We start from the raw sequence: 22,150 nt of genomic DNA, 5'->3' as shown, positions 1-22,150 counted from the left end.
AGCCTTCCTACCCCTTATTTTATGCATAGAATGAATTAACTCTTGCACAATTATGATATTATCCTGATTTTGTCTATTTGGGACAAAACTTACTTGGAACGAGGAGATGATTTTCTCCATTACTGGCTTCAACTTCTGCACTAATGTCTTTGAAAGTAACTTATACAACAATGAACACAACGAGATGGGCCTAAACTGTGAGATAAACTCTGGATTCTTACTTTTTGGAATTAGAACCAATAGGGTTGAGTTAACATCATAAACTTGCTTTGGGTTGGACTAAATCCGTCTAATTAAAACATAAATTTGATCCCTCACATAGCTCCACTGACGTTGGAAAAAAACAGCAGAAAAACTATCCTCTCCCCGGGCTTTAAATGACCCCATAGATAACATAATATTAGAAATTTCTTGATTACTTGGCACTCCTATCATCTCTATGCATTCTTCTAGGGAAATTCTCGACCACAGATTCGCAGAAGAAAGCCATTTGCGATTTGGCACCTCCTCCTGGAAAAGATTTTTGTAAAAAGTGCACACCAAATTCTTTAGTTCAATCGGATTCTCAACCCAATTATTTACCTCATTACGAAGCCTGGAAATCTTATTGAAACTTCTATGAGTTATTGTTTTCAAGTGATAAAACCTTGTGTTTTTATCTCCATCCACAATCCATCTATGCCCGTACTTCTGAAACCAAATCATTTCTTCCTGCAACAACGTCTCATTTAAACTCTTCTGTATGTTTTCTTTTATTTGCTGCAATTCCATGTTATCCAACAAAATCCCGCGAGCTTGAATTTCAGCAAGCTGATGAAAAAGGGACGACTTCCTACGAAAAATATCTCCAAAAACATCCTTATTCCAACGAATCAGATCAGGGACAAATTCCTTAAGCATTATATTAACTTCTGTCTCCTTATTCCACCTATCATTCATAAGATCTCCAAAGCTGGGGTGCTCCATCCAAGAGGCTAAAAACCTAAAAGGTCTATCGTGCTAGTGATTACTACTAGGCTTCAGCCTAAAAAGCAGTGGATTATGATTTGACTCCAATCTTGGAAGAATACACACTTCAGCCTCCTCAAAAGAAGAAATCCATGGAAGGTTTGCAATGACCCTGTCTAATTTTTTATACACTCTATTAAGATGAATCCATTTTGGCCCCTGCCACGTGTAATTTGACCCCGTGCATTTTCATCATTCACCTGGCAGCTCTCCAAAAGATTAGAAAATCTACGACATTTCTCCATGTCAGGCCTAGCTCCACCCTTCTTCTCATTTATACTTTTAATATCATTGAAGTCACCAGCCAAGACCCAATGACCATTCAAATTAGCACTAACTTACAGTAAATCATCCCACAAAACATGTCTCTCCCCTTCCCGAGGACTAGCATAAATAGCTGAACACATAAACGGTCTATGATTCTCCAATTCAACCTTCATATGAATGAAATGGTTAGACTGAGATATAACTTGCGCCTTCACCTTATTAGATGCCCATAAGACCCAAATTCCACCAAAAAATCATTAGCTTCTTCAAAGACTGCTTTGTCAAAATTTATCTTATGCAAAATCTTTCTGCTTGCCTCACTACTCATTCTCGTTTCTAATAAAACCACCATATGAATACCATGTTTTTCTATCATCATTTTTAAGGTACGACTCAAACTTTGCTTGGCCGCCCCCCTACAATTCCAGAAAAACATAGACATTAACAACGATTAAGTTTTGTTACAGGTTTTCTATGTACCTGCGACCGATGATCCTTAGGCTTCATAACCTTTAAATCTTGCTCCCTACCTAGCCTTCTTTTCCTTGGGCTTGAGCGAACATTGAGGTTCGGAGGAATAGGCTCTTGTATCTCCATAACATCAGCTTCATTGCTCTCCTCATGAATCTCCAGGTCCTTCTCTGACATCAACAAAGCTCTGTTATCTTCATTACCATCCCTTACCATAAAAGCACAATTTGGATTGATTCTTTTCTCTCCACCTTCCTTTACTTGGCTAACTTCCTTATTTCTTTCTACGGTTGACGCAATATTGTCAACAGTCCTCTTTTTCTGATCAACAAACTGATCATGCATCCCCTTACCCTCCAATATGAACGCATTCTCTATTTCTACAAGTCTCACACTCCCTTCCTTTTACTTTCCTTTTAAATATCTTGGACTCCTCTGCTCTGGATGCTGCACAAAACTAACCTGAGTAGTATCCCCATGTCCTACACTTGTATTGTTACCAGAGCCTTTTTCCTCATTTTTATCCAGAATAACCCTTTCAATTTTGGAGGAATTATTCTGAGATAATTTGGCTTCAATTGTTGACTTTGCATCTTCCCTACCAGATTATAACTTTCCTCTCCTCCCCCTTGTAACTACCATCCATGGACCATAACCTAACATACCCTCCACTCCAATTAAATGTTTGTCCTGTGCAACATCTTATAAATTCTCATCCACATTCCCCACAGCTTCAGACTCATGAGCAACCTTTTGGATAGGCTTTGGGCAGTCTTCTGCTCTATGACCATATTTTCCGCAACCAAAGCAGATGAGGTGCAACCCCTCATACTCCACTTGTTTATATCTACCCTCTATGAAATACTCAGCTTGAGAGGTTGTCCAAGATCCAGTTCAACACAAATTCTTGCGAATCTGCCTCTAGCCAAAGTTGTAGTTGCAGCATCCAATCTCACAAACTTGCCTAGCCAATTCCCCACACTCTTCATCGGAGGTGTGTTGACATATTCCAAAGAAAAACTAGGCAATTTCTCCCACGCAGTTACCTTGCTTATAGAAGCTTGGAATGGTTCAAAATCTGGCTCCCAAGCCCTAATAGCCAAATAATGATAAAAAATGATCCAAGGAACCGCTGCTAAGGCAAACTCCATGTATGTCTTATGTTCAAATCTCACCAAGAAGAAATCATTATCAATATCTGTCACATGAATCTTTCCATCTCTGGCCCACATGTTCTCCAGACGCTTCTTCATGAAACTAATCGACACTTTTTCCCCCAGGAGCTTAACAATAAAGGACAACTTCCAAGGTTTCCATGCTTTCCTCTTAAATTCATCAAAAAGCTTAAAATTGATTTTTCCATCCTCCCGAGCTTCTAGAGTTACTTCTTTGTCAGCCAATTGATCATCGAATCCTTCCGTTACTATCTTCTCCTCCTTCTCTTGATCATTCTCCTCTTCGAAAATCCATTCTCCATTATGACGCATAAGTATTTCCTTGAAACTAGTCTGCCCATCCATCCATTCTTCATCCCTCTGAACCAAAGTCACCTCATTGGAGAAAGCCCCATCTTCTTTATATTTCTTTATGCTCCTCTGAAGGTTTTCTTCCTCCTCCACACCGGCAGCGGGTTGATGCATAGAGAAACCAAACCCTAACAGAGCTTAGTCTTTCACTCAGTCGCTAATAGTAATAATTTTTTTTAATTGTCTATTTTTTATGCTCATGATTTGTTTTTTTTTTAATTTATAATTATCCATTTTTTGCATGCTTTTTTATGCTCTTTATCTATTTTATTAGAATTTTTCTTATAATTGTTTAATACTTTTGTATGTTTTTAATCTCTTTATTTGTTTTATTAGAATTTTTCTTATGTAATTTAGAAACTTATTTAAGGACTAATTTGACAGTGACGGCTTCTTAATCTCATAATTTTTTTGGGTCATTTTGGCTATGACAGCTTGATGACCCAAGCTAGTTTTAAATTATTATTTTATATTAATTAATTTATTTTTCCTAATTAAGGATTAATTTAGTCGTAACAACTTGTTAATCTCGTAGTATTTTTCGGGTTATTTTAGTTGTGACAACTTGATAATCTCAAGCCTTTAAAATAATTTTTTTAAAATAATTTTTAAAAATTAAAACCAACTAGTACACAAATAATTTTTAAGAACAATGTAGTTTTGAATTTCTCACTGCACCAGAGGATACGTCGGAGTGGAACTCTTTCCGTCAAGCTAAAATAAAGTTTAATAAATTATTTCTCTTCTTCATAAATAATCATATTTATATTTTAAGGGGCAAAATAAATATTTTTAAAAGCTATTAATAATTCGCACAATTAATTTAAGGTAACTGTTTAAACAGATGTGTTAGGGGTGCAGTGGGATTAAGTTTCCACCATTCCCTGCGCATAATTGGATTTCCGAATCTTTGATCTATAATTTTAAAGACCAGTTTGCAATAAAAAGTTTTTCAATTTTTTCAAATCAAATAAAATTGATGGCGACTCTTTAATTTTTAATTTTGGATCGTTACAAATAGAATAGTGTGAAAAGTATCATCCCATGGCGATTAGTAATTTCAAGCACTATTTCACTGCTTTCACTTTATTTGCACGAATCGTAATGATATGAATTGGGTATAAGAATACTAAACTAGAATGAATTTAAATACGGAAAATATTTAATAACAATACTAAATCAAAACATAAGGAAGAATAGTAGAGAAAATGATGATTAAAATGATGGTAATGCAATGGCAAATAGTTAGGGTATGAATTTCTCCGCATGTGTTAACTAATTCAATTCACAATCAAATTTCAATTCAATATTACCAATCGATTGAACACAATTAGCTGAAATCAAATCCCTTGGTACCATAATTCTTTAATCCATCTCAAGAAACATAATCCATTAGTATACTAAAAAAATTTTCCATCTCAAATTTTTGTAGTGGTATCCCTTATCATAAATATCTAAAAAATGTCTTATGATATTACTATTGTAACTTCAAATAATGTAGATTATTTTAGATAATATCTTAGGACTATTTTTATATTTCGTTTTATTTTAAAAAGTTTCTGCTTAGTTAATCAGGATTGGGAGTTTAATATTAATATAAATAAAAATATTTTTTTATTTGTATCACCTATCACACCATATCTTAGCATTATACACAAGAAATGGAGTGATAAGATGTGATATGAATGACAAAGTATTAAACTTTATTTATACTAGTATTAAATTCTTTATCATAATTAATTAGGGAAATAAATCATTAAGTATAATGAAATATACAAATATTCCAAGAAAATCATATGAAATATTCTAAGATATATATAGTGATGATATAATATTTCTTAAATATTCTAATACTCTCCCTCGAACTAAAATTTACTAAGGTTTAACTTCTTACAATTGAAAATATTTTAAGAAAATAAATTAAAATTATAACCCAATGGCAAAAGACAAGATTATATTGCATTTGGGATGATATACAAGGCCACATTGCATATGCAAATCGAATATGGACTATTAGGGACTGAAGACGAGGGCTATACTATGGAAACGCATGCTGGTATGACAAGGTGTGCAAGGAAACAAGGATTTGAGGCAAAAAACTTAAAACGACATAGGTTGTAAAGAAGAAATCGGGAGCAAACAAAAACACATATATGTGTCTAGTGGTAATCAAGTTTTGCGAACTCAATATAATATAAGGTAGAAATATATTCAAGGTAGATATGGTTTTGATTCCATGTTAAAAATACAGGGTTTCAAAGAAATTAAGAAGGATGAAGGAAGATAATATAAATTCTGAATAATATTCGTTTGCAAATAACGACGTGATACCAAAAATTAATTAATCTTTAATAATACCAATAATAGACTCTTAATTTTAATTAAATAAAGAAATAAATTATAAATTATAAAAGTAATCTTAAAAATTATTTAAAATACTAGTATTTTAAAATATAATAATAACCATATGAGATTTGACTCAAATGGTTGGGACTAGAGTTGGATAACTGTCACGCCGTTCTACTTGGGATTAATTTCATATATATGTGGGTTTCTTTCCCACCTGAGTTGTGAGTAGGGATGTGTATGGATCGAACCGAACTGAATTTTTTGAAAAATCAAACTGAATTGGTTTAAATGGTTCGGTTCGGTTCAAAACTAATTCGGTTCAGAAGTGGTTCGGTTTGGTTGAAAACGGTTCGGTTTGGTTCAGTTCGGAACCGGTTCGGGTTGACCCTTTTTTGAAAAGAAAAAAAATTTAAAATTAAAAAATAAAGTTATAAAAATCAATTTGGTTCGGTTTGAAAACGGTTCGGTTCGGTTCGGTTCAAAATAGTTCGGTTCTTAAACGGGTTCTAAAAATCGATTCGGTTCATGAACTGATTTTTCTAAAACCGGTTCAATTCATGAACTGGTTTTTAAAAACCGGTTATTTTAAAGTTCGGTTTGGTTCAGTTCATGATTCGATTTAGTTTTTTGGTTATTTTGTACATCCCTATTTGTGAGGATATCAGGAAATCTAATTCGTCCCAAAGATAATTAAGTTCCTAAAATAAAAAGTAATAATAATATTACAAGATATTTAACAAAATCAACTAATAGTAGATCTTGTAACAAAATCAACTAATAGTATATATAACTTTCTCTGTTAGGTGGATTGTCAACATATGTCCAAGTGTCTAACAAAACAACCGAAAAGATGAAAAGTTGGATTCACCATGGAAGAATTTCTACAAGATTATCGCCAAATTTATTCCACATTTTCGAGTTCTGAATAGAGACTTGTGGCCTTATTACTGAACCGCATAATGGAAAGAGAGAGTAATACGAATATCCCAGGGTCGCTTTTCCTAGCTGGAAAGTCCATAAATAGCGGTACACTTTTAATTGGCCTTACACTGTTGAATTGAACCACATCACCAAAGTACAAAGACAAACCTCAAAGCGGCCAATTCACGTCTTTGCTTTCTTGCAATCTTGTCCCCATCCCCTAAACCATCCCCACCCCTTTAACGTGCAATTGGATTTCTAGAAGTGTTTATACTGTTGTGTTTTTGGATATAACAGATCATTATCGTTTTTTCCGATTTATCTCTTAATATGCAAATCAATGATTCCCCTTCATGAATTCATCTTCTCTGCGTCACGGCACGAACATATCTTCTTTGCATCATAGCACGATCAAATGTCAAGTGTTTATGCTAAATCTTCCAGAATATCCTTACAGGGGAAGGGGAAGTGTGTGAGTACTTTTTTAGATCTGAGCTTACCTCTTCTGTTCAATGACCTGATGGCTGAAGACTTAAGTTGTAGTATTTATATGGATACCAAGAAACCCTAGTTCTAAGCTCATTAGATTCTAGGCTTTTTGGGCTCTTCCCATACTCTTGAACCAATTGAGCTTAAGTAAAAGAGCACAAATCCAACAATCTCCCACTTGCTCTTTTGGGTACAAACTTGAGTCCAAAACTCAAGATCAGGTATCCCACAAGTCATCATTAACTAAAAATCACCCCATCCCTTGTCTCAAGCTAGCCTGTGGATCTACCATATGTTATTAATCAAGGCTCTCGATAATTAACTAATGCTTATCTAATTGGATGCTACTCCACTAAAAGTGAACTTGAACTCCAAGATTAGTAACACATTTATAGCATGAATATGCTTTTCCCCTTTTTAGAATGTCGATAATTGATTGATAAGCTTTCTGTTACTCAATCAATTATTAATTTCCTTGACTGAGATAGTTTCTCTAATGGATTACATGCACTGAACAATGTATTTAATATCCAAATAACGACACATATCATTGATATATATCCTACAAATTTCATGTTGTTAATTTCATAAATACTAATAATCAAATAATCTTACTCCCAATATACCGAATTATTGGCCGTCAACTCATCCGTTGGTAAATCAAAGAATAAAAACTATTCAATTACCTATTTATAATAAACTCAGGATTGAGAGTATAACTATAGTAACTGGAGATTTGATACCTTATGACATAAAAACAACCTTAATCAAATCTTTCTTGGTCCTTTCAATGTGAATGTTAATCCACACTAATATTTTACAATGATTCGGATAAAACTATTTCATAAAGTATTGCAGCCTAAACAAAGTGCTTAACTTTATTTAATAGCTGGGAACCAATTCTTCAATCATGAGAACCTATGATCATATCCTCTATGAACGTATCCAAATGATCATATACTCCACAATTAATCCTAACATTTATAAATTGTGTGTACAAACCAATGAATAATATCTCATTTGTAAAATTCAAAAAATGATTACATTGTTTCATTGTCTTACTCCAAGAGCACAATGAACAGAATATCTCCCACTCGCTTAATGCAAGTCTGAGATCCTCCTAAGTCTCAAAGAAATAACATGCATATCGAACACAAGTTCAGGCAAACTCTTACTAATTGGGTCTTCAAGATCCACCTCTAATGCTATCTTAGTTTAGTGAAAAACTCATAACTCGGGGTCGAATTTCTTGAGTCAATATCCACTTAAAAATTTAAATATGTAAAAGCTCATTTTTTCAAGACTTCCACTAGAATATGTCAGCATATAATCTCTCGTTCTTCGAAGATACTTGAGAATATGCTTAACAACATGTAATGTTCCTTTAGGAATAGAATGGTACCGTCTCACTACTCCCACTGCATGGCAGATATCTGATTTAACGAACAACATGATGTACATGAGATTACCCTTTGCCAAAGCATAAGGTATCCTACTTATGCATTCTTCCTTCTCAGGAGTCTTTAGAGGTTACTACTTAGGAAGAAAAATTCCACGTCAGAGAGACATGATTCCTTTATTAGAATTCCCCATGTTGAATTTTTGTAAGAGTTTTGTCAATGTAAGTAGCCTAAGGTGATGCCAACAACTTATTCTTCCGATCTCATAAGAGTTTTATATCAAGAATATAATTGGCTTCACCAGGGCTTTCATATCAAAATGCTTACTCATCCAACTCTTTATTCTTGATATTACCTCCAAGGTATTTCTAATAAGGAGTGTATCACCTACATAAAGTACCAAAAAAGCTATTGCCTCATCTTGGATCCTTTTACACCCAAACACACACGATTCATTAAGGTTTTCTCAAAATCAAAATTTGATAACCTGATCAAAACCGATGTTCCATGACCTGGATGCTTGCTTAAGTTCATAAGATAGACTTTCACAACCTGTACTCCGTGTGTTCCTACCCATTAGCTATAAACCATTTTTGGTTGTTGCATGTAGATATCCTCTTCTAAATTTTCATTCAAAAAGGTCATTCTAACATCCAACTCCCAAAATAAAATCTCATAATTGAGACTTGTAATAGCAACTAAGAGAATCTGGATAGACTTAAGCATGACGTTTGACAAAAGATTTTCACTTAATCCACACCCTCTATTAGGTGTGATATTTTGCCTCCTAACTAGCTTTGAAGGTATTCACCTCCATGTCTACCCTTTCTTTTCCTTATAAGTCCATAAACACCTAGTGGGTTTTACACCTCTTAGTGCTTTTACTAGGGACCAAATAGAGTTGAAATACAAGTATTTCACCTCATGGTTCATAGCTTTTAGCAACACTTAGTCAACAACATCTTCTAGTGCATTATCGAAACTAGTGGAATCAAAGTCACTCATTAAGAGACAACTTGAGAGTTAACAAGGTTCTCTTCCACTACGAATGCATCACACTAGACCTTATGTATCTACAGGTAGATCCAAGTTTTAGGGCTAGTGGTGGATCTTCAATTTCTTGATGATCCACATATTATGTGTTAAGAAATCCTTGATATTATTCTTCAACATGTGATACTAATATTTCTACTAGTTTCACTTGTGTATTATCATATTGAATCTCCAATTATAGTTCTCATGTTTGTTCACCTAGAGGCATATATTTCCCCCTTCCTTGAACAATCAAGGGAACAAGGGATGGAGTTTCTAGAGATTTTGTAAATTCTTGATTAGAATAAGTCTTATCAAGAATAACCTTACTTATGGGCTTATAATTTTCCATATAGTCCTCCTATAAGAAAATCCCGTGAGTACTCACTAAGACCATCCTATCCTTTGGACTAAATAAGATCCAATCCTAGGTTTTCTTAGAGTAGCTAAAAGATATGCACACTTCTGTACAAGATTCCATCTTTTTTGACCGCTGTTGTAAGATGTGTGCTGGAGCACCCTAAATCTGAATATAGTTTGAACTGGGCTTGCACCATTTCCATAATTCTATAGAGTCTTTATAACATACTTTGATGGAACCAAGTTAAGAAGGTACATTATCTTCTTGTAGACATCTCCCCAGAACGACATTGGGAAGGATGAATAACTGAACATGGACTTCACCAAGTCTAGAAATGTTTTATGTATATTGCAATTTCATTTAACTAACGCGTTCCTAGAGTTGCAGTTGTGAAAACTATATCTTCTTAAATCAGGTAAGACCTGAACTTACCAGACAGGCACCAAACACTTTAGTCAGACCAAAGTTTTTTGATTTGAACACCTAGAAATTTTTCTGCCTCAGACTTAAACCTCTTGAAATTTTTCAAAAGCTTTAGACTTGTGGTGCACTAGGTTCATCTGTCCAAATCTAGAGTAACCATTCACATAATGAAGTACTCATAACCTATTCTGGCTTGAATGTTAATTGGTCCACATACATCAGTATGTACTAATTCTAGTTGAATAGTTACGCAAATCCTTTTGACATTGTAAGATTGCTGGGCCATTTTAACTTCCAAATAGGACTTACATGTAGCTTTTAGTTCAAAGACTATGGAACTTTTAGTCTTTCTTTTAACTAAACCATGTTTCCTATTTGAGGTAATCTAACTTAATCATAAAGGTCAAAGATATGTTTCAATTGAAACTTTTATTTCTTTGGTGAATATACTTGTTCGTCATCCTTTAAATTTAACATAATAAGTTATATGGGGTATATAACTCAAGTAATAAATAACATTTAATATATCAGAATAAAAGAAGATGAACTTCTTATTAAAACTGAGAAATTAAACTATACTGTCAAACTATAACACCTCGTATTTCGTAAACGTATATTTATATATTAAAATGTGGATTAAGAGATAAGATTAGTGAAAATCTTGAATTAGGGGTCAAAATGCATAAAAGGGTAAAATGGTAAATTGCCAAACACGTAACCCTAGGAAAGAAAAATTGAGTAGAAGGTCTCAAATGGAAAAACTAACACTGGAAATGGATTCAGAATGAAAAATTGATTGAGTAGGCAAGTTTCTGGAAAATTGGTGAATAGTGATTTAACCGGTGTAAAATACTGCGGTATAATTGTACCGATAAGTGCGAAAATATGATCAGTATTTCTAGAAAGTAAAAATATGATGTGAATGAGAAAAATATGTAGATTATGAATTTGTGGGTTAAAATGGATGATTTAAGAAAGTTATGTGACATGTGGGACCCACTTTAAGTGAATTAAGTGGTTTAAAGACTTGAAATCAGAATTTGTCACTCTCTTCCTCTCTTTCTTCTCCACCGTCGTGCACCTTGCCATTGAAGAGGCTTAGGGTTTGTTTGATTTTCATCTCTTTTTCTAGATATTTTTGAAAGAAACTTCCAACTACAAAGTTGCTCCGCTTGATCTTGTGAGTGACTTTCATGTAGAGTGCATCTTGTGGGGAGCATTGTGTGAAGAGAAAACCCCCATTTTCAGCTACGAAAATTTGGGAATTTTGGTGTTCTCTTGGGTTGATTGATTGGTTGGAAACCTATCCTAGGATCATTTGAAGACCATTGGTGGTAAGTTTCTACACTCTCTTTGAATTTTCATTGAAATCATAAAATAGTCGAGGGTTTGGTTATCTGTTGATGAGTTGTGATAGTTAGGAGCATCAAAGGGTATGTCTCCTTTGAAATTTAATGCTCAGAATGATAAATAATGTTGATTGAAGCAATAAAAATTATTGGTGAAATGGATTAGTAACTTAGGCAAATTTTGATGTGGGAATGTATGATTTTATGAAATTGGCATGTTGTAGGATTATATAATTGAATTGTGGAGTAGTTATATTGGTTAATTATGGGTTGTATGATGTGTTTGAAGTATGGAATTGGATTGAATGTCCCTTGGTATACTAGCATGAGGAATTCGTCCCATAGGGAAAGAAATAAGGAAAAATGATGTGAAAAGTGTTGTTTGATCAATGGTTGATGCCTTGGTGCATAAATTGTGCCTTGGTGAGTTTTTTTAATGACTAAAATGATTGAGATAGTTGAAATAAAGGTAAGGTAGCCTTAGGCCTAAGTGTTTAGGTTTGGGTATTATTGTTATGAAATTGAATTGATTGTTATGCAAGTGTTGATGATCATGGTTATTTGATCAATATAGGTTACCTCGCATGGACTCAATAGAAGTGGATTAAGCTTGGAGCTTACATGGAAAAGAACTGCTTGTGTAATTGAGGTAAACTCTTTGTACTGGGGTTCATCCCCTTGTGTGTTCCGCCGTACCCAGTGGAGGGTAGTGGTTGGATTGTGTGCTCCTAGACATTGTATGAAAATGTATGTTCATGCATTATTGACATGATTGTGTAACATGCTTGGAGCATGTTGTGTGACATATCTGTGATCTCTGGCTAGTAGATGTGTGAGGTTTGGACTTCCACTGGTGATATTCTTTTGGGGAATTCTGGTCGGGTTTTGCCGTGGGGCCATCTCTGGGAGCGGTACCAGGATGATCCAAACGTGGGACTTCCGCTGGATAGGTCTCTTTGGAGTTCTAGTTGGGTTTTGCCATTGAGTCGTCTCAACCATGGGAGAGGCACCGGGAAGCTTCCCGGGAGTTATATGAGAGGATCCTTGAACGAAATCCTCTGGTGGATGTTCTTGGATGTGAGCCCAGTGTTATGTGATATTTGTATGTTATGCATTTTATATGATGATCATTGTACGCACATTGAGTGAGCCATTGGGTGGAGTGATCCTCCAGTACCCTTGGTTTACTGAGATATATTTGTATATCTCACCTCGCGTTTGGGGGCATCATTTCAGGTTATAGTGAGCATGGAGGATCTTCGGGCAAGAGGCCTGCATAGCGGAAGAGTTGACCATGATGTGCATATGGAGAGCATAATATTTTGGAGAGTTATATTTGATGCACATAATATTGTATCTAGTATGTTGGACTTAGGTTATGAACATATTACATGTTGATATTGCCATGCTTTTGAGTGTTTATGACTAGATTCTAAGTCTATGTAATTGATGTATATTTATGCCTCTTGTTTATATTGATATTTTGGTGAGCATGAGACTTGTCCATGGCCACATATGGTACGTTGAGGCATTTGGAGATTTATTGATGTAAATGAGCCATATGAAGTCTAATTGGCAAGTTAGATGGTGAATATTGTAATTGATGCATTGGTGTAAGGATTATGCATGATGGAAGGGCCTAGAGCCTACATTAGTAATTGTAAAAGTTGTATAATGAGTATTAAAGTGTTAGGAGTAAGACACTTGGTTGATTTTTAAGTTAAAAAGCTGTAAAAATGTGATTTCACTGTAGGGTAATCGATTACCTTCAGTGTGGTAATCGATTACCTAAAACAGAGGACACAGAATTGAGCCACTGTGAATGATAGTAATCGATTACTTTTGGGATGGTAATCAATTACCTAGTTCAATAATCGATTACCTAGAGTATGGTAATCGATTACCAAAAATAGGGGAGCCAAAAATTAGCTAATGCCTTATACTGTAGCTTCTGGTAATCGATTACCTCAAGAATGGTAATCGATTACCACACTGCAAAATTTAAAAATGAGTTGTTTTATAACCCGAAGTTGATGGTATTACTCGGAGAGGTTATAATGAAATAGTAATATGCTTCCGCGAGTTTTGCAATTATAATTACGGTGTTATTTTAATTGATTACGGAAATGGTTAATGGTTAACAACAAAGATTTAATAAAGGAAAAAGTTTACCCGTAATTTAATTAACTCAATTACTATGATTGTAACTGCGCTTAATACCATATGCAATGTTAACATTACCGATATCTAACGGGCTGTTACACAAACCATGTTTACACACACAACTAACAGAAATAAAATTCCTCTTCAAATCTGGAATAAATAAACAATCATCCAAACCCAAAGTCTTAAATTATTAAAAGATAAAATAACTTGTTCTACTGATAATGCAGATACAAGCTCCCCACCTTCAAGCTTAAAATTTCTTTGCCCAACGCTAACAGGCCCTTTATGCTTGAACCATTACAAAGAGCAACAAACATAGTTAGTGGTTTTCGAATCATAGATTCATCCACTAATTAAGCGTTAAATTCCCATACATTGTTCTTTTCATCACCTTTGGGCAATCTTTCTTCCAGTGTCCCTTCAGTCTGCACTTGAAGCACTTGCCTTTCGGCTTCTTCATAGCAACTGATTTGAGAACTGATAATCAAGTCATTTTGTTCTTGTTACCACCTTTGGGTTTTCCCTTGGATTTAACAAGACTTTTAGCAAAACTTGCACTAACTGCATTCTGTCTAGCAGAGCTGCTAGAGACAGCAAATATGTCATTAAGAGTCCGAAACATCTCTACTTCACTCTTAACCAAGTACACTTGCTTATACAAGTGCTTGAAAAGACCGATATGAATATAACAACGAACTACCATATCTTCCCTTTCCCAATCTGAGTATTGTGTCTTAGTTTCCTTAGACGCGCCCTCTACAGGTGGCCATGGATTTGATATTGTTAGGACAAATTTTTGTTTTTCATGTTTTAGAACAATATCAAGGTTTGCTTTCAACTTATTATAGTTGGTACTACCTAGAGGTTTTTTGATTCAAAAATCACTTCTAAAGGATTGCAAGAAGACATTTCTGAAAAAATACAAGGCACATAACTACTAACAAATAATGCAATAAACAAACGAAGTGCAAGTAGATTCTCATAACTACTTTTGTTTTTTGTTAACAATCCTTCAGTTTTCTTTACAAGGCTTTTGATGAGCAAGTTAATTGTAAAAACTAAAATTATTATTTGGGCCTTCGGTGCCATTGCCAGAGCCTCGATGGGAGGGTTAACAATTTTACCAAAGTTAAATGTAATTAACCATTGTTTAATTTTAAAATTATCCTTAATATCCAAGCATTGTCGACGACGGGTCGTACAATACTTCACTAAAATTTTGAAATTATTAAGGTTTAATCTAGTGAAATTCGATTATCCTTATCCGATGGGGCTTCAACGATAATCATTTCACTAATAAACCCACAAATGGAGCCCGTAGATTTTAAAATTAATTAATTAATTTTAAAATCTTCACATATTCAATATTTTATTTAAGAATTTTCATAAGCTTTGCCGAATATAAAATTCATTTTTTAATTTCGAAATTATCTTTAATAACTTTGTATTGTTGAGCAATGGGTTGTATAATATTTTATTAAAATTTTGAAATTATTAAGGCTCTAATAAAATCCAATCATACTTATCCGATGGGGCTTCACATGATTATTTTATTAATACACCCACAATGCGTCTAGAGGTTAAATTAATTTCTTAATTTAAATCTCCTACCTTGACTATTTAGGCCCAATCTAATAAAATCCAATCATGCTTATATGATGGGGCTTCACATGATTCTTTTATTAATGATCCTACAGTATGCTTGGAGGTTAAATTAATTTCTTAATCTAAATCTCCTCCCATTTGACATAAGCAATTTTTCCAATTTTCAAGAATTGTGTAATTGAGAGTAACCTTTGTTTGATTTCAGAAACCATGTAACCATGCACGCTGATGAACATGAATTGCTTAGCTTATCGAAAATTTGAAATTATTAAGGTCTTAAAATTCGGTCATGACAGGAAACGTGTGCTCCACACAATTATGATACATGATCGTGGTATGTAACATCTGTTTAACATATATCCATTTTAGAAGACCCACAAAATTACTCGCAAAATAAACAATTATCTTCAAAAAAAATTTGGATTATTTGTCTCGATTTTAATTATCCAAAATTAATTAACTCAATTATTAATCTAATTTTTTTAAGAAAATATAATAATTATTAATTAATTTTTTTAGGATAATACAAAAAATCTAAATAATCTCATAATAACTATCATACTAGTCGATTGAAAACATAATAGCTACTATGCTTATGTAATTGACAAGTTATACAACAATATGGCACCACCTATTATGTATGGCATGTTATCACATCGAGCATGTTATCAAAAAAATAATTCATCCATTCATAAAAAATTAAGCAATTATAATTAGACTTTAATCCATGGCTTCCGAGAGAAAAATAAAAAATAAAATTACAAGCCAATATTTGATGGCCAAAATATTATCTGAATTGCACTATTATTTTCATCCTTCATTCTGGGTCCATAAGGTTCTAATTCAAGCCTTTTTGGCAACCATAAGCTTAAAGGCCCAAAACATCAAAAACCTAACAAGAAACCCTAACTCTTTGTTGGAAACCCTAGCCTTCACATCTACTGCACCTCACACGAACTCATCTCAGCACGAAACTCTAAGGTTAGGTGCGTGAGGGCGCATGGAGGCTCCTCCCGGCTGGATCTGATCGTCTTCTTATTTGGTTTTCTAACCTCTTTCATCCCATGTGGTTGGTTTCTTAGATCGGCCACTAGAAAGTCACGAACATGTTGAAACAAGTCTGGATCTCCTTGTTTTCGGCTTATCTTGGATCTTCTTTTCATTACAATTTTGTAATACAACAAAAAATGTACAAAAATCGAAATAAAAATCAAGGAGAAAACTTAATCATAAGGGATTAGCTTCCTTGTTACAATCCAAGAAAATACAACCAAATCTCTACCATGGATTAAAGCCAAAAGCCAAATAAAACATTTATTTTTAATGAAAAGAATTATAAAGGTACAGATGCAAAATACACACCAATAAACATAAAACCCTAGGTTCCATATTTCATGAACCAAAACTAATTACATGAATAACCATCATCAAAAACTAGAACCACATCCAAACATACAATTCGGCTCTGATACCAATTGTAGGTGTAATTGGATCTGTGGAAGCGTTTAGATCGTTGCGGCTTGGGATGCAACAGATCATCATCATTTTTCAGATTTACCTCTTAACGCGCAAATCTATGATTCCTCTTCACGAATCGATTTCACAAACTGATCTTCTCCGCGTCACAACATGATCAAACCTCATGTGTTTTTGGTAAATCTTCCAGATTATTCTCAAAGGGGAAGGAGAAGTGTGTGAGCACTTTTTTATATAAGAGCTTACATTTTCTGTTCAATAACTTGAAAGCTAATGACTTAAGTGGTAGTATTTATATGGGTACCAAAAAATCTTAGTGCTAAGCTCTTTGAGCTTTAGACTTCTTGGACTCTTCTTATATTCTTAACCCAATTGAGCTTAAGTAAAAGAGTACAAACTCAACATCCTCGACACTCCAAAAAAAAAAGACTCACAATTTGTCTCTTTCTCTATGATGTCAATAGCCCTTAACAATAACAATACATAGATCGATGAGTTATGGGTATGGGCAAGTAAACACTATGTAAGAGCCAGAGGAACCACCCTAATAAGATGGAAAGAGATTACTCATCCATCAAGTGAGCGCTACATCACAAAGTCCTATGGTCCACATTTAGGATTAGGCACTTGCTGAGTAACACTAAAATATATCTCAATGGGCTCTTCCCCTCACAATGGAACTGGCCCAATTGGTCTTGTCAGGATGTGCCTCGGTCCTGTCTCTATTGCATCCATATTCCATCATAGTACACCTACCAAATCAAAGCAGCTCACTTTATTTTTTATTTTTTTGTTACCAACCATACATCATTTAAATTTCATGCACCTATCAAGGCACAAATCACAAGTTTAATTATCTTTGTTAAGTCATAACCATCATTAATTATTCAAATAAAAACAAAAGTCTCTTGCATACCCCCCTTTCCCCAAAAAATAAAAATAAAAAATAAAAAAATGTATTACTTCAAGCTATGAAGCACTGACACTTCAAAAACTCTGACGTGTCGTGTCCGACACTTCCTGACACTCTCCGACACTCCGACACTCTAACACGCGTTATAGAAATTCAAAAAAAGGTTCAAAGGTTACGTTTCCAAGATATGGATTGATGCTAGTCAAATCCTACTAATCTTAGTGTGTCAGCACAGCTATCCACTTGATGAGTCAGCATAGCTATCCAAACCATCTACAGGTAACCTCTATAAATACCAAGACAAACCCTAAAGGTACACACATTCTCTCTCTCATTGTTATGCTGTCCCTGTGCACACACACACCCCATTGGCTAACACCACTATAGTATTCTGTGCACAGTGATCTCCTTGACTCAAGGGTATCTCCCCCATAGATACCTTGGAGAGGGTACCAGATCCAATATCAACATACTAGCCTGACTAGGCTAGACATCTCTGCCTTAAGGACAGAACAATGGCGCCGTCTGTGGGGATTCTTTTCTCTGAATTTGAATCCGAAGTTCCCACCAAATCTGACAAGGAATGGCAATCCAGACAAGGAGCAGTAGCCAGCAGCCACCCCCAAACCAAAATCAGCCGTTGGATCCAGTCATTGAGGAGATAAATCAACCTCATAATCAGATCAGAAACAACGTGGATTACGATCATGTCCAGGTCGAAGACGATGTTTCGGACACCGCTTCAACGCTGGCACCCCGAAATGGGGGAGCTGCAGCAAATGTAGCTCCAGTAAGGAGCAACCCTGCCCAGCATCCTGGCAATCTGGCTGCGCGCATCGCTCAATCGGCCGATCCAGATACTCGGTTGGCCAACAACGCGTTAAACGCAATTATGGAACGAATAGCAGCGCTGGAAACCCATACAAACTTGCAACGACAACAAGATTTCAGGGCTATTCGAGAGGAAAATAACAGAGGGATGCAAGACCTGGAGCGACGATTAACACGGCGGACTGCGCCAGGAATGACGAATTTCGAAGGCCAGCCTGCCCATGGCCGAGAAGGACCTAGAAACCAGGCTCAATCATACCAAGTTCCTCATACGGAAAACCCTGGTAACCTGCTAAACCAGGGGCACCAGGTCATTGATGGCCAGGATGCACAAAATCATCAAGCACATGCTGACGGTCAGGAGGACCGGGTTAGAGCTCAGTATCAACAGGATATTCAAAACATCCGAGGACGAGTAGAACCTGGCGGATATAGGAGGAAGTACAGCAGGGGGTAGTATAATAATAGCCCATTCACTACTGAAATACTAAATGCTGTCTTCCCAGAGGACTTTGACTCGGCACGTTTACCAAAATATGATGGGAGCCAAGATCCGCAGGTGCACATAGATGCTTTTGACACGGATATGTATATTCGGGGAATTGATGAACCTCTCATATCCCGAATATTCACGGTAACATTGACAGGGGCAGCACAGGCATGGTTTTCAACCTTGCCTGCTAATTCCATCGGATCCTTCGAGGAGTTCGGACAGAAGTTCCTGTTGAACTTTGCAACCAGCAAGAAGCATCCAAAGTCCGAGTTCGCTCTTGGAAAGATACGACAGCAACCTGGAGAAACCCTCCAAAAATACCTTAACCGGTTCAAGGACGCTGCGCTGCAGGTCCCAGGGTTGCAAGAGAATGTCCACGTCCATCACATTGTCGCAGGTCTGGATGGCGGATCCAGACTCGCCAAGTCGGTCTATAAGGACCCAATAAAGACATTGGAGGAGTTTAGAACTCGCTCGAAGAAATACCTTGAACTAGAGCAAATGGAGATTGCAAATGCGCAATATGATGAAGTCAACAGAACAAGCCCGAGAAGGAGGAGTCCACCCCCGAAGGGAAAAGAACGAGTTGACAGTAAGAAGAAAGATCAGCACCAACGGATCCCAGACATGAGAGAACGCATTGGAAGGTACGATAAGTATACACCTTTGAATGCGTCGCGTTCTCAAATTTGGAGAGAAGTAGCCACGACGGAGATGAAAAAGGTGGAGAGACCTCGTCCCATATTCGACAGAGGAGGATTAGATAAATCCAAGTACTGTGCCTTTCATGATGGGCCAGGCCACACCACTGATCAGTGCTGGGATCTCCGAGACGCGGTGGAGAAGTTTGTGAGAGACGGTAGATTACGTCAATATGTGATAAAAACTCAAGGTTCCAAGAAGAACAAAAGGAAGCTGGGGAACAGGAACCGAAGCAAAAGCCCTGCTACTGAAAAGAAGAACAGAGAGGATAAGAATCAGAAAAATGATTCCAACTATCACGACTTCCCTGAAGCGGAATTTGATTGTAATGTAATTAGTGGAGCTTTGGGAGGTGGAGGAGATACTGTAAGTGCTAGAAGAAAGTACTTGAAAGAGGTACTCTCCATTCGTGATCGCCCCAAGTTCAAAGAAGACTCAACCAAGCCAGATCCACCTCTGTTATACTTTACCAAGGAAGACATGCGCGGGATGCTGCCCGATCATGTTGACGGACTGGTAATCGCAGGGACCCTAGTAAACTGCCGGGTCAGGAAGAATTTTGTGGATGCAGGAAGTTGTGCCGACATCATACTCTGAGATGCTTTTAAGAAGATGAACCTGGATGAAGAGGACCTCAAACCCTGCAGAACGACGTTGGTAGCCTTTAACGGAGAACATACGCCTCCTAAAGGTTACATTGATCTCAGGTGAACCCTGGGAACAAAAGAAGCGTTCAGATCAGAACGGATTAGGTTCATAGTGGCTGACTTCCCATCAGAATACAACATCATCACTGGAAGGCCAACCATACATCAGTGGGACATGCTGGTTTCTACAAAACACCAGAAGTTAAAAATGGTGAGCAATAAGAATGAAGTAATCACTGTTTGTGGAGATTAGAAGGAATCCAGAGGTTGTTACTTTGATACTATTAAAGATAATGAAGGAAGACGTTCAAGCCCACCCCGAATTCACCCGGGGGATAAAACCAGTAGGAATCTAATTCCTCAACAATCTAAGAAACCGGTCCACATGGTTGAACTCGACATGAGAGAAGAAGTAATGCTGAGACCTGAACCTGATGGAGAGCTTGAGGATCTAACGCTGGGGGTAGAGCTTGGTCAGTTTACTCGCATTGGTAAGGCCATAGACCCCCAGATCAAGCAAATTTTGGTCGACTTTCTTAAAAGCAACACAGATGTATTTGCGTGGAAGTCGTCAGAGATCCCTGGCATCGACCCCGCATTCTGTTGTCACAAATTGGCAGCTTATCCGGGGTCCAAGCCAGTTTCGCAGAAGAAACAGAAACTGGGACCTGAAAGGCAACAAATTCTACAGGAACACGTTAAAGAACTCTTGGATGCCGGTTTCATTCGAGAGGTACAGTACACGACGTGGCTAGCTAATGTGGTCATGGTGGAAAAACCGAATGGGAAATGGAGAATCTGTACTGATTACACAGATTTAAACAAAGTTTGCCCAAAGGATGCTTATCTTATGCCCAACATAGATCAGCTGGTGGATAATTCGGCTGGATTTCGTCTGTTGTCTTTCATGGATGCCTATTCAGGATACAACCAGATCCCGATGTACCCAACTGATCAGGAAAAAACGGCCTTCATTGCTGAAAATGCCAACTATTGCTACAATGTGATGCCATTTGGGCTTAAAAACTCAAGGGCAACTTTCCAGAGAATGATGAATAAGGTCTTTATAGATCAGCTGGGGAAAAATGTAGAAGTATATATAGATGATATGATCGTGAAGTCATTCGATATGATGAATCATGTCCGGGATCTTGAGCAAACGTTTCAAAAGCTCAGAAAGTATCGCATCCATCTCAACCCAGTCAAGTGCGCATTCGGGGTGGCAGCTGGAAAATTTCTCGATTTCATGCTAACCCATAGAGGAATTGAGGCAAACCCAGATAAATGCAAGGCAGTTCTTGACATGATTGTGCCTCAAAGTAAAAAGGAGGTTCAACAGCTAACCGGACGCTTAGCGGCGCTAACACGGTTCCTTCCGAAATCGCAGAACATGCCCTCCCATTCTTTAAACTTTTAAAGAAAGAAACAACTGACGGATGGAACCCGGCGTGCGAAGCCGCGTTTGAAAAAATAAAAAAGTGTTTATCAACTCCACCGATCCTCTCAGCCAAACACAGGAGATGTTTTAATTCTGTATTTGGCAGTAGGGGAGGAAGCAATAAGTGCTGTACTGATCAAGGAAACAAACGAAGGCCAGGAGCCAATTTACTTTGTCAATAGAGCATTGCAAGGTGCAGAGGTCAGGTATCAAAAGCTAGAAAAAGTGGCTTTTGCCCTACTAATCACGGCTAGAAGGTTGCGGCCGTATTTTCAGGGCCATC

General features: G+C 36.5%; 1 protein-coding gene across 1 annotated transcript; it reads left to right on the top strand.

Moving 5' to 3' along the window:
- The first annotated feature begins 19,173 nt into the window (after positions 1-19,173).
- Positions 19,174-20,379, top strand: LOC133306496 (uncharacterized). The gene has a single exon (XM_061506822.1). The coding sequence runs from the start codon at positions 19,174-19,176 to the stop codon at positions 20,377-20,379; it is 1,206 nt and encodes a 401-aa protein (XP_061362806.1).
- Positions 20,380-22,150: the final 1,771 nt, after the last annotated feature.

Source organism: Gastrolobium bilobum, unplaced genomic scaffold, assembly GCF_033153095.1.
Source record: "Gastrolobium bilobum isolate Gb01-03AN ecotype WA unplaced genomic scaffold, APGP_CSIRO_Gbil_v1 utg169332, whole genome shotgun sequence".
NCBI lineage: Eukaryota > Viridiplantae > Streptophyta > Magnoliopsida > Fabales > Fabaceae > Gastrolobium > Gastrolobium bilobum.
Note: the sequence above shows the minus strand (reverse complement) of the source record. Positions and strands in the feature narration are given on the sequence as shown.